The sequence below is a fragment of the Trypanosoma equiperdum genome, assembly GCF_001457755.1.
Source record: "Trypanosoma equiperdum strain OVI genome assembly, contig: ctg_48, whole genome shotgun sequence".
NCBI classification, from domain to species: domain Eukaryota; phylum Euglenozoa; class Kinetoplastea; order Trypanosomatida; family Trypanosomatidae; genus Trypanosoma; species Trypanosoma equiperdum.
The window spans coordinates 41,441-54,451 of NW_027124409.1; the positions used below are offsets into that span (position 1 = coordinate 41,441).

The window sequence follows — 13,011 nt, forward strand, 5'->3', positions numbered from 1 at the left end:
CAACACGCGTCTTTACGCAAATAATGACGCGTGCGTTCGGTCGCTTTTTGTTACCCCTCGCCCAGCGATGCTCCTATGTTCCTTCTAACTAAGTGCGCACCCCGGTCGTAGCTTCGTTTGCTCTAGTTAGTCTCTGCGGCTTCACGAAGTCTGCCTACCCTCTTTGAATTTCCTACGCACCTCCTTTCTCCACTCCACCCGTTGATTTGCTTAGTTTCCTTTTCCGTTCGAAAAAAGAAATATTGTTTTTCCCTTGTTCCTTTTCCTCCGTTTTCTCTTTTTTTTCTTTTAGTTTTAGTCAATCACTCCTATTTTTCTCCAGTCTTTCCCGTTTCTCTTAGTTTCCTGTGGGGGATCTCTCCTTTACTTGCGTACGCCTGCTTTTCCGTTAGTGAGAACCTCTCTCTTTTCCTCTAGGGAAAGACAGAAAGAAACAGTACTACGCGATCCACTTTCACGGGGCGAACGAATAAGAAAAATAAAGGGAGAATCAGAACAAAAGAAAGAGATGTTTCGATGTGCCGGAATACAGTGATAGTTGTTAACAGCAAACGAATACAATGTAAATGATTCATTCCATGTGAAGGGACGCAAAAAATGCTGTGAGTCCCTATGTCTGGTTTAATAAGAATGGGGATATCTTGCAGTAGTAAGAAACTGACAGGGGAAAAGCAGCCTCATACACGACTGCAGCACTCTTAGGCACTAGGCACAGTGGAGCCTTTCATGGATTCAACAAAAAAGGAAAACATCTCACGCGCCCTCGACTCCACCGTTTGCCACTCTGATGGAGTAATATCAGCCTTTATATCCGTAACAGTTACATCAGCACTGTTAGACTGCACCATCCTCTGAAAAAGGCGCATCGCCGCATCATCAATCCCGGAGGCTGATACGGATGGGGCGTTTACAACAGAGGAAGAAGGGAGCGCATCAGCTTCTTGTGCAGCTTTATTCACACTTACGCTCCTTGTGGGCTGTTCAAACTGTAACAGATTAGCGTCAACATAACTAGAAGGCATAGAAGGTTGATGCTGCGAGTTCGCAGCATCCGTAGGTAAGTGGCCTTCGCAGTGGTCGCCACACGGCAACTGCATCTCCTGATGTTTTTTCACAATATCCTTTAGCCTCGAGCTGATGCCAGGTACAAGATATTCACATTTGGCGAAGTCTTCACGAAGCATGAAGAAGCCGCGTAAATTTTCCACGGTACCGGCATCAAAGAGAGAGTACGTACGAGTACCTAACTGGAAACACCACAAACACTGCGACGGGTGCTGTACATCGTACATCGTAACACCACGAGAAATGTACCACAACTGCCTAAGAAGCATTATTGTTACTCCCATGAGGACTACAGGAAGCACTGGCATCATGTACGCCTCACTCAAGCGTTGTAACGTGGTCTCTCCAGGACTGATACGCGATGAACTCCATCCAACAAGAAGCCACATGCTTACCAGGAAAGTGGCATGAACCACGAGAACCGTAACGTACAGCCGGTGGTTCCCGGCACCAATGCTATTGGCCAACCAGGGACAGTAATGATCGTAACGTAGCACGATGCGATTTGTGTACTGGCATCTCTGAGCCCGGAGCGGCTTCCTGACCATGCATTGGGTGTCGAAAGTTGTTTTCGTCTCGTCTGGCAGTACGCCTTTCGCACAAAAAACAGTTTTGTGGATTGCGGCCCGCTGTGCTGGGGTGGAGTTTACAACGAGTGGATCCCGCCGCGCAACGATAGCCCCACATAAGAGGCTACCGACGCCACATAAGAGGGTGAAAATACAGTACAAACCAGACGGAGTCGGTTGTCTAGACACATAATGTAACTGATACACGCAGCATCCAGCCAGCGCTATCGTGTATCCAACAAAACACCCAGCAGGGTACAGCGACTTTGCCTCCGTGGTATGAAAATTTCTGCTGCTAAGGCGAAAACTAACGAACAGGCTAAAGAGTGCCGCACCACGAATTAAAATCATTTCATTCGTTAACGTTGCACACAGAACCATCAGAGCATGCACAACAATCAATCCATCAGCGAATACCAGAGCGCCTTTGAATGATAACAAGTTCTGTGATGGGTTGTTGCCGCAAGCAAAACGCTGCAGCAGCGCCTCACGCCCACTAAGGGAGGTTTCCTTGCAATACGCCTTTAATAAATTGTAAACCTCCTTTGACCTAACCTTTCTCTCCGCAGCGGTTGGGCACCACAGAGAGCGTATATTAACAAAACGTTGTAACCACGATCCGCCGACTGCAGACACACCAACATTATTGGCTGCAAGTTGCAATGGTGTAAGTCCGATTACATCCGTTTGGTTCACGTCGGCTCCACAACTCAGGAGTGCACACACTAACGCTACGTCTCCACCAAGGATTGCGCGATGCAACGGGGTGTAACTGCTGCGCACCGCTACTGCAGACATAACGGAGGTTTCTTCAGGCTTTAGTTCCTCACCGGTGGAGGCCTTTACGCATTCGCCTTCGCGCGCATTGACGTCCATCCCAAGTTGCTCAACGAGGAAAAGGATTACAAAATTAGCCCCTTTGCCACCCTTTTGGCAGACGAAGTGAAGCAAGTCTTCACTTACTACCTGATGTAGAAGGGAATCTACGAAGCACTGAAGTAACTGCAGTGAAAATGGAGAGCGAGAGGCGTGGTGAAGGACGGTGCACCCTGCATCATCTCGTTGCGTGATAACGGCACCACGTTCCAATAGCAAACGCATGGCCGTAATGTTCCCTTTAGCAGCTGCAACCATCAGCGGTGTCTCACCGGAGGCGTTGCGAGCATTGATATCGGCTCCATTGTCAATAAGAAAACGGATTATCATTTCATTAGAGCACTCACCGAGGAACGGTTCCCTGCCCAGGGTGCAGACAGTTGCTATGTCATTCCCCTGCGTCACCGCAACGTGAAGAGCAGTTGCGCCGTCTTTGTCCCGTGCATTCACGTCAGCTCCACCCAGCAAGAATGTCACCACAGACGGAAACAACCAGTCCCCACCTAGAGATTCATGAAACGTACGACCACACAGCAGTAACATGTGAGGCTCGGGTAGCGGGACATCATTCTGCTCTTCGTGCTGCAGATAATGTGCAAGAGGGAGGGACTGACCACCACGCTCCATCATTCGGTCGCTAAAGACCCACATGGTGAGGCCTAATTTATGAAGCTATTCAGATTCCCAATCTGTCGTTCCCCTCGTGCACGCGTTCTGCACTTCAAGGGATAAACAGATGTTATTTTTACGGTAGGCTTTAATACTAGCTGGTTGTACCCTTTAAATCACCCCGGTGCACAGTCTGCACAGGGGTTCTCGACGCACCTATTCCCGGGGTTTTGGAAGAGCACAGAAAAAAAAACACAAGCACAAGTCACCTAATTAGTTTCACAGAGCGAGGAGATTAACAGTAAAGCAGACAACCGCAGCCGCGATGGCAGGCGGCCGATTAATGAAAAGGGAAAGAAAAGCGTAGAGGTAAACAAATATCACAACAAAACTTGATGCCCCGCCTTCCCATCCCACATTACGCCTAGCCCCCAGTAAACAACTTTACTACACACGAGGGGACACCTCTGGAGGGTGATGCGTCTGAAGAAACTGCTTGACAACCACTAGCATAGAACGAACCTTCAGTTGAGCGGCATCGAGGTTTCTCTGCCGCTCGCTCAGCAACGCCCGCGCATCCGCCAAAGCCTTCTTTAAAGTCTCTAGGTTGTGATTTTGAAGCTCGGTAGAAGCACCGCCGCTCGCAGAGGCATCGGGTGCAGCAGCAGCAGCAGCAGCAGCGACAGGAACTTCTGCATCATTATTTGTCGCACTGTTGTGCTCGACCTCTTGCAATGCAACCTTCGCACGCCAAACTTCCCTTGCAGCGCTCATGGATGCAGTGAAGGCGGGAATAAGAATGTGATATAGGGCGTGCTCCAGACCTAGCGGTTGCAGTGGACCATCTACTAAGAGTCGCTGTAATATTGCAATATTCTCTTCCTCCTGCTGTTGAGAAATCGTCCCTTCAGCCTTTTGTGCCGAGCCCGCACGCTCCTGTTCTGTTGAGGAAGTAACAGCATCACCAACAAGAAAGGGAGCCCGCTTGGCAGCCGCAAGGAGGAATGACTCAAAGGCACTCATGCTAGCAAACAGTAACCGATTGAGGCTTTGCCTGCTGTTACCTTTGTTAACAACCCCAGTCTGGGGTTATTTGTGGAACACAAAATTAAGACAAGCGACCAAAGGAAAATACAGATGCGGACGCGCAGGAAAAAACAACAGAAACCAAACAAGCGAATATAAAGAGGTACGTAAGGCTATTCGTCAACACCACAACATCATTTGTTGACCCTTTAAATATTTCTTGTGTGACCAGCAGGAGACCGGACCACAGAACACCTTCCGGAGGTAACACTCAACGAAACAGTCGCCACAACATCCCAATTAAAAGTGGGATATCAACAAGAGGCAGAAAAAAGTAAGGACGTTCATATGCACCAACACCGCTACAATCCCTCTCTTTTATTTCACAGTGCCTTGCGAGCCGCGGCTCATCAACGCAGCAAAGATATCCTTCAGAAAATCTTCAGCGACGCACCTATGGGTAGCGTCCATGTGCCGGGAGCATCGATACTACCAATGGCTATGATTAAAGCTATAACACACATCACATCGATGCAAAAAGAAAAATTGAAAGAAAAGAATCGTTTTAATGTCAGCATGCGGGTGACGACTGAAGAAGATCATGAACAACACACATAAAGCGCAACGGAACAAAGCACAATCACGGGGGCCACCACAGTTTACACCATTAGTCCAAGACGCAAAAAGAGATTGCAGCAAGATCAGTATATATAAATTATACTGTATAGTTTCCTCCACTAAGAAGAAAGGTGTACCAAAAGCAGATACATATGTTTACGTCCAAATAACAAATATGTCTCAACTTATAAATGAAGCATTCACAGAACCCCATACAAGGTACGTGTTCTTCACTTCACTAATATAACGGCGTGAATTCCTCTACTCCCCACCGTTACGTCAATCTCCTCGTTTTGATCTCTCTAATCATTCTATTTTTTCTCCACTCAATGGAACCCCCGGCACTTGACGCTGTCGCCACACTTTTTATCCGACAGATGAGCACAGAGCCGGACACCTCGCTGAAACAACACCGCGCCCACTGCGGTGGGACAACATAACGGTGGTAAGGTGGCGCCAAGAAGCGAGGATAAGTAAGGTAAGCCATAATCTGGAGGAGCTGATTTAGGGTCGCAGCAAACTGTGGCACACATCAACGACATCAGATATCTTTGGATAACTTGGGTGCGCCTCTAGTACCTTACGGCATACTTCAATTGCCTGAAGCAGCTTCCCCGACTTCATTAAGTGGAAGGCCAACTTGTAGCCAACGGATGGGTCACGCTCCTTTGTGAGCAACCACGCATCCTTATAGCAGTTGGCGGCCTCAGAATGGTTTTCCTCTAATTCATGGCAGGCACCCAGAAGTAGGCAGACACGGGGACAGCTCTTGTTTAATTCGAGGGCCTTCTGCAGCATCATTTTAGCCATCTTCACATCTTTCTTCTGCACAGACATGTGTGCACTAAGGAGCCGGGCGCGATGCACAGAGTCACTGGTGGTGGGATCAAACGGTAGAAGAACTATAGGTTTAAGTTCGGCTGTGGCCTTCTTCTCGAGACCAGATATGAAGTATGCAATTGCTAGACCAACACGCGCATGAACATTCATGCGTCCAGTATACGCCGGGGGCTCATTGACATCGCTCAATAACTTGCTGTCTTCATCGTCAGCAGCGTTATCAGCTTCTTTCTGGGGCTCCTTGTTATTTGCCTTTTCACTCTGTCCGGCATTCCTCTCAGCGGCGGTGCAAATGCGTGTGAACTCCTTAATTGCGCGTTCTACCAACTGACGTTTTTTGCTTGCAACCCAGCAGTAACCCTGAAGTATATCTCGCGTCTCTCCAGGCGCCATCTGCATCAGCAGTCGCTCAGCAACTTTCACGTTCTCATTCCTGTCTTCGTCACCCATTTGGGTGTCGACCCAGAGTTCTTCATTTGTGGGAACAAGATACATCTCAATCATGTTCACTAACGCCTTCTCGCTCCACTGGGTATCATCTGAGCGAAGTCGCGCAGCGTTGAAAGCCCGAAGGGCTTCCGTACTCTCCTGGCAATAGCGATGATAAAGCCCACGCGCGAAACTCAACGCAGCGTCAGGGCGCTGACCAACATCAAGCATACTTTCCGCACGCTCAAGTACAATCTTCGCGTCACTAAGACGACCTGCATGGCGCAACAGTTGAACATACTGAACAAGTGCCTCGTAATTATTCGGAGTTTTCTCGAGGAGTTGACTAAAGTGGTTTGCTGCGTCATCAAAACAATTCCGACGCACCATGAGGTCGGCGAGGATCACTACAGCTTCTTCGCAAGCGGGGTTGATGCGCAGAACAGCGTTGCATTGCTCTTCACAGGCATTTTCATCGCCACACTGCAGGAGCAAACGGGCACTTGCTAATATTGGTGCCTCACTTGATTCGTCGTACATGCGTGATTCCTGATAACACTCCTTCGCACGCTCTACCTCACCCACAGAAGCATAGTAGCGCCCGAGCTCGAGACTTATTGTTGCCGCCACAACTTTCTGCTGATATATGGTTTCTCGCGTCTCGTTGCGCATCATATTGCGGAGAACATGCTCTTGAAAGCCTCGCGCCTGAAGTAAGGCTTCGGCTGCCAGGTCAGCGTTCTGTGTGTTGCGATTGATTTTGCACATTAGTAGCGCACAGTTCACGCGCTCGATGGCGCGGTCGACACCCTCCCCTACGTCGGGCTCGCTTTGATACGCTGGTGCCTCTTTCAGCACCGCAATGGCATGATCCACAGCCCCAAGGTGCCAGAAGAGCGTCGCAAGATCAGCACGCACAGCAAACTTCGACTTGTCTGATGCCACCGCATCGCGGTAGTAGCGAATTGCTCGCTGATAGTCATGTGTTGACACAAGTGCACGACCAATGAGTACCGCAAGGTCACTGTTATCGGGATCAATCGCTTTGGCCTTCTCATACGCAGAGATGGACTTCTCCGGTTCCTGTATGTTCGTGTATGCTTCGCCCAAGGCTATGTAACTCTGTGCCGTCGCCACTTCCTCTACGAGCTGTTCAAAACACTCCGCGTACATTTGGCGGTTTTGCCGGTGAATAAGATATATGTTCGCCATCCTTGTCTTAGCAGCAATGAAAAAATCACTACGTGGTGGCACTTGTCTCAGTATTTCAAGGGCTCTGTCCACATCAGTGCGAGCAGCTATCATTGCGCTTGCAATAGCCACCCGCCCTGCCTGTGCCGTGTCCTTGAACAGTGCCGTTGCCTCGGCTACAGTTGCACGGGCCTCTTCAGCATCATGAAGTTTGAGGTGAGTTTGTGCAATTAACAGATATAAACTCACATGGTCCTGCACGCTAAGAGGTTGTACGAGCCGTCCCTTGGCGGTGACGTGCGACTTATCCTTAACGACCTTTAGTGCTTCTTGCAGTGCCTCGAGTGCTTCCTTGTGCTTGTTCATCATCCCAAGTACGGAACCGTACAACAAATTGTACAGAGGTTGATCCTTCACCTCGAAATCCAACGTCAGTGCTTGCTCCAGGGCTTGTGAAGCAAGGCTCACATTCCCAACGTATTGGCAAATCTGCGCTGAGAGGAGAAATGCATCGGGAATAGCGTGCTCATGGCGAATATTTGTGGTGATCATTGCCTGTGCCTTGTTCAGGTTCCCAGAGACAAAATATACTTTTGACAGAAGAAGTTGTCCCTCCAAACAGCCGGGAACGTGACGAAGTAACAATTCAAGATGACGCTTACACTTCTCAGCGATGGGATCCGCCTTACTAACAGTTGGATCTGGGGGCTCCGTGCGGCAGTGATGCATGTACTCTTTTGCCACTTCAAGCATCAGTGGTGGGTTGAGTTTAATGTACAACTCCAACCCCGATGATCCCGATCCCACTTCTTGCCTTATTGCCTCGGCCGTTTGGTCAAGAAAGTGTAGCGCTTTTGACTCATTTCTGTGCCGCCGCCACTGAAGAATGGCGTTGAGGGCACTGAGCTCTGGATTTCGTTGGTTCGATGCCTGAATCTCGTTCGGAAACTCTATCTGTTTCGCTGCGTCATCAAGGTTTCCTGTGAAAATGAGGCAGCGAATTAAACCGAGCAGTGGAAGGACGCTACTGTCTGCAGAGGCGGAGGCCTTCTTGAAGGTTGCGAGGGCTGTTTTGTACTCACCGCGGAGGAGTTGTTGGAAGCCAACTTCAGTCAAATACTCACCTCTCTGTGGAGCCATGCGGTGGGCAGCCTCCGCAAACTGCATCGTAACACCCAAAAGAGGCGGATATGACCCACTAAGGCGCGAGAAGCACTGTGCATACTCAAAAAAGAGGGCCGCATTTTTTGGTTCCTTTTCCTGTAACGCCTCGAATAAGGACGGTAACTGAGCAGCAGCGGCCTCATATCGGGCATCCTTCACCAGTAAAAACAGGGTGTTCAAAGCAAGTGCCTCCAGATTAGTTTTATCTTTCCCAAGAATGCGCTTCGTCGTTTCGGTGCACTGCTCCCAGTCCTCTGCCTTCATGAGGTGCCGAGCCTTCACAATAAGGGCAGGAGTGAAACTCGGATGGCTGACAATGAGTTTATTGAGTAACTGCTGGGCAGGAAAAAACTGGTACTTGCGCTCAAAGAAAGCGACACGGCCCATGGTAGAGTCAATGTCCATTGGTTCCCCATTTTGACTCTCCATATTCATCACTTTCTGGAAAAGAGACCCGCATTTCTCGAGGAAGGCCCCACGACCAATGCTGAGGTCCACCCACGCACGTATCGTTGCAAGATTTGTGCATTCATCACGATGCGTCTCCTGAACATCCTCATAGCGGAGTAATATGTCCCGGGCACCAGCTGCGTCACCGGACAACCACATCAGCGCTGCTGCCTGCACCCAGCCATCTATACTGTTTGCTGCTGTATCTCCATCAGCATAAGCTGCCAGAGCCCGCTCCGCCGAAGCGAGTCCCTCTGTATCCTTACTTCTGCGGTAGATAAGCACAATACCCATCAATGCGGGTATAACCGTTTCGCGGTGTTGCTGCGCTGATTTGTACTCTCTCAACGCCTCGTTAGGCTGACCCTGCTTGTCGTAGCACAATGCACGCCACACACGAAACAACCAGCTGTCCGTTGATTTAATTGTGTCGGTGCAAACGAGCTCCGCATGGCGCCACAGCTTCTCCCGCGCGTAAAACATCATCAGCGCATAGTTGGTACGTATTAAGGAGGGCATTGCCTCACAACACCGATCAGCTTCGAACCCTTATCTCACTTGTAGTTGTGCTTATCAATATTTAACTTCCACTTTTTTTCCAATGAGAACACCCTATAGAAGTTATGATGGCAGTAACAGACCACGGTATGGGGGAAAATAACCAAAAGCGAGAAAATATTACACAAAGTTTTTTGAAAAACATCCCTCTCGCATACAAGCTTAACAAGATGTATGTAAAAGGGAATTGCACACATTGGAAGGGCGATAAAAGATATGAGATGCAGAAAGCCACGCGGATCACAAGCAAGCCTACACTGGGGATAACGAAATATGGAAAGATTAAGAACAGTTGAGCACTTGGGTCTAAAACATTAGTACAAATGCCGAAGCGCAGACACAACACATTACCACCGCAAAGGGGGGAAAACGAAGGATCGCACACCTCACCCATCGCTGCCGCATCACTGTGATAGAGAGACGCTCCCTACTTCCTCTGAAGCGAACACGTCTTATCCAATCCATAACCAACAGCATTTTCAAAATTGCTCTTGTTCAGCAATATGTGACCTCAAAATCTCACTGCAAATGCATAGCCATATCTAAGAGGTCATGACGAATTAAATGTTTCTGATCGAAAGCAGGAAACCCCTCCTACCGCCCCCCCCCCTCCGCTACCTTCAGTCAACAAGACCGCGATGCAGCGGAGTTCAACTGGGTCTGGAGGATAGAGGATTCGCGCCCCCCTTTGGCTCGCATCGCTGGTCGACATGAAAGGGCATGGGACAGTGAGTCCACGCCTTAGATGGCTGTCAAAAGCAATAGCACCAACGAAGAGGCACAGCATCGCGATGTGAAAATTAAAAAAAAAACATGGTCAATGCCAGCGGCTACAGGTTGACGTGCTGCGGTTCGGAAGCAGCATCTCCCTACGGACAAAGGAGGCAAACCGAGCTACCACTAACGAAAGCGGACAGCTGGGACAGTAACACAACAGCGCCTCTGCCCACCCTTTCAGGTAGTACAAGGGATAAAAACTATCAAGTGACAAAAGGGAGGGCACAGAGTAGACCACCCTGTGGCGAAACGTTATGCCAGTGACATGGCCCTCTGTTACACCGACGGGAGACCACAGAGGCATCTTGCATTCGCGTGTCCGTGATTACTCTACTCCGAAAGTCTCTGTTATTTGCACATGGGGACTCAACAGCATCGGCACCGAAACCACCGCTCCTTGAAAGAGCAGCACGGCAGTCCACAAATACACACGTATACATGCAGCTGCATACTCACACACACCAGGCATTTTGACATACTAGAGAACACGCATCACTTCGCACCTCGCCGGCCCTCCTCCGTTTCCTTCTTTGATGTTCCACCCGTATCTCTTGACTTAAAGGTACTACCACTGGGCTCCACATGCCCGCCACCTCGACGGGGTATTGGCAACACCGCCGACGCCCTGGGTCTAACCTTCGGTGTTCCGGCACTCACATGAACTGCAGCAACCTCCTTTCCATTTGGCCGAGCCGCCTCCTCCGCCGGCAATCCCCCCACGTGACTTACATTTGCCGCTGATCCGTCTGGTGTCGGTTCTTCTTCCGTAGCCTCTGTTATTGTTAACTTCGATGGTGGTGGTGGTGCTGGCGCGGGTACAGTCGGTGACGATAGCTGTGGCGGCGGTGCGAGCAGACTCCAACCTAACTGTCTTGCCTCTGCTTCCACCAGTTCCTCCTCGGTGTGCACTACCGTTACAACCGGCGTGATACACACCCAATCGGCCACATACGGGGGCGAAATGCGGACAATGGGGCGATATAACTCTACATATTGCATATCCCCCATCCGTACCTTGTCCCCGGCGAAGCTGCGATATTCCTGAAATATAGAAACTAACGACCATCCCTGTAGTAGCCGTAGACACGCCGCAACAGTGCCCGTCCTGTGTTTCCCCTTGTTGCAATGAATAAGAACGGGGTGAAGTCTCGTGTCGATGAGGGCAGAGAGAATACGATGCATCAGCGGTTCTGAGATATCCATGAAAGGTTCTTTGTTTCCCTCAGTGGCAAATCGACGAATTGTTATTCCGCTTTCTTCGCAGAACTTTACATTACTTTCCGCATAGTCCTCGGGGCAGAGATATATGATGGTGCGCAACCCCAGAGCACGGATGAAGCGGTAGTTTTTGCGTGTCGGGTAACCGGAACGGTACACACCAGGGCACACCATTGCAAAATTGATAGTTGGAACGAGTTGCTCCCTCACCTCCGGAGGTGGTTGCCCCGGAAGTGTCATGGTGTAACTCCAAATATGTCACTACAGTAATCAATAACGTAAATACGCTGGACTTCCCTTCCCTACAGAACAGAAAAGACGCAACACAAATAAAGGGCCGACCGTCAAGAAGAGCGTGCGCGCAACAGCCCACGCAACCGCTGCAGCCTTCCGATGGCAGGGGCCCTTGCTAAAAAAAAAAATAAAGAAAAAAGCGAGTAACAATGTGGTGAAACCCTGCAGTAGAGGTAACGGACAGCAATGTCGTGGAAGCAGCAACAATGTGGTGCGTAGCGCCTTCGAACCGCACGATCAAATATCTGACGCGTTCTGACTGAAGTCAACACTCTCCCCCGCCCGCAGAAATTGTGCAACTCAATATTCATTGTCACTGCAATCGCATTTCTCAGCACCCCAAAAAGTTATGTGGCACACTTTGCGCGTATGGACAAAAGAAGAAAAGGAAAAAGACACAGACAACGCGCCTGCGAATGTGAAAAGCGTATCACACCGTTACTTCCATTTGTTGATAGTGGCGTACAAATCTTTCAAATGAAGCCCCCAAAACCCCAAGCAGCCGAATAGGTTTGTATTCTGCAGAAACTCTATGAGGACTTCTTTTTCATTCAATTGGTATTGAAGGATTGGTACACCATTTGTTGGTAAAGTTAGGCCTTCTCTCATACCACGATATTCATGCAATAGAGCAAAATCCCCTTTCGCCCCATTGAGCGTCGAACGCAGCGCGACTATTCAACGGCAGTTTCCCCTTACTCGCCTTCACCTACCACTAAGGAGCATGCGCCCATTCCTCCCCCAACAAAAAAAAAAAGAGCGACAGGAATGAAAATGAAAATAATAAATAAATAGGTGCTGTCAGGAGCAGGAAGAATCCCCAAGAAAGGAGAGAGACCAGCCAATGACAACTGTACCGCTGTGCATATTACTACAGTTATTATCGTTATCATTTTGAAGTGCAATTAATATAACATGAGCAAGGACGCAGCAGACGTAGAACCAATATATTTTTATATTTTTTGATGTCGGCAAGGACACCCTTGTTGCACGGGGTGTGCTCTTGGACACACAATGATGCGTTGCTTGGCGCACCGAAAAGAATATGAAGGGGGAGAAAAAAACAGTCGATGCTGTATACTTCGCATCAAAAGTACAAACTATTTACAAAGAGGAAAACTGTTTTTTTCTTTTTCTTTGAAGGAGCACCCAGCATAGTGAGCGACAAGTAACTCCGTAGCAACGAGAAACTGATGCAAAGTGAGGGGAACAAGGATGTGTCAACAACGCCTGCCTGGCAGAGCACCGATATCATCCGTAACCTCGGACCAACTTGGTGAAGCTGCGGGTTAAACCAAATGAAGCAGGCAAAATATGAAAAAAAAAA

At 49.2% G+C, this 13,011-nt stretch overlaps 5 protein-coding genes and 1 pseudogene across 6 annotated transcripts in view; all 6 read right to left on the reverse strand.

Moving 5' to 3' along the window:
* Positions 1-698: 698 nt before the first annotated feature.
* On the reverse strand, positions 699-3,161 carry TEOVI_000205100 (palmitoyl acyltransferase 1, putative; the record flags this gene model as incomplete). The annotated part of the gene is made up of 1 exon (XM_067225182.1): positions 699-3,161. The coding sequence occupies one exon, from the start codon at positions 3,159-3,161 to the stop codon at positions 699-701; it is 2,463 nt and encodes an 820-aa protein (XP_067081283.1).
* A 405-nt stretch (positions 3,162-3,566) lies between these two features.
* Positions 3,567-4,142, reverse strand: TEOVI_000205200 (uncharacterized protein; the record flags this gene model as incomplete). Its single annotated transcript, XM_067225183.1, has 1 exon — positions 3,567-4,142. One exon carries the CDS (start codon positions 4,140-4,142, stop codon positions 3,567-3,569), a length of 576 nt encoding a protein of 191 aa, XP_067081284.1.
* A 1,125-nt stretch (positions 4,143-5,267) lies between these two features.
* Positions 5,268-9,356, reverse strand: TEOVI_000205300 (putative tetratricopeptide repeat protein; the record flags this gene model as incomplete). The annotated part of the gene is made up of 1 exon (XM_067225184.1): positions 5,268-9,356. One exon carries the CDS (start codon positions 9,354-9,356, stop codon positions 5,268-5,270), a length of 4,089 nt encoding a protein of 1,362 aa, XP_067081285.1.
* Positions 9,357-10,664: 1,308 nt separating this feature from the next.
* On the reverse strand, positions 10,665-11,630 carry TEOVI_000205400 (lipid-like atypical dual specificity phosphatase, putative; the record flags this gene model as incomplete). Its single annotated transcript, XM_067225185.1, has 1 exon — positions 10,665-11,630. The coding sequence occupies one exon, from the start codon at positions 11,628-11,630 to the stop codon at positions 10,665-10,667; it is 966 nt and encodes a 321-aa protein (XP_067081286.1).
* Positions 11,631-11,660: 30 nt separating this feature from the next.
* TEOVI_000205500:pseudogene lies at positions 11,661-11,995 on the reverse strand (annotated as a pseudogene). The gene is given in 2 exon segments: positions 11,661-11,801; positions 11,804-11,995. Coding segments are annotated over 2 exon segments (333 nt in total).
* A 978-nt stretch (positions 11,996-12,973) lies between these two features.
* TEOVI_000205600 (DENN (AEX-3) domain containing protein, putative) overlaps positions 12,974-13,011 on the reverse strand; it is a gene marked incomplete at both ends in the record, with an annotated part of 2,811 nt that continues 2,773 nt past the window's right edge. The window contains one exon of the mRNA XM_067225186.1: positions 12,974-13,010. Coding sequence (XP_067081287.1) covers positions 12,974-13,010 — 37 coding nt within the window. The remainder of the gene's footprint in view (position 13,011) is intronic.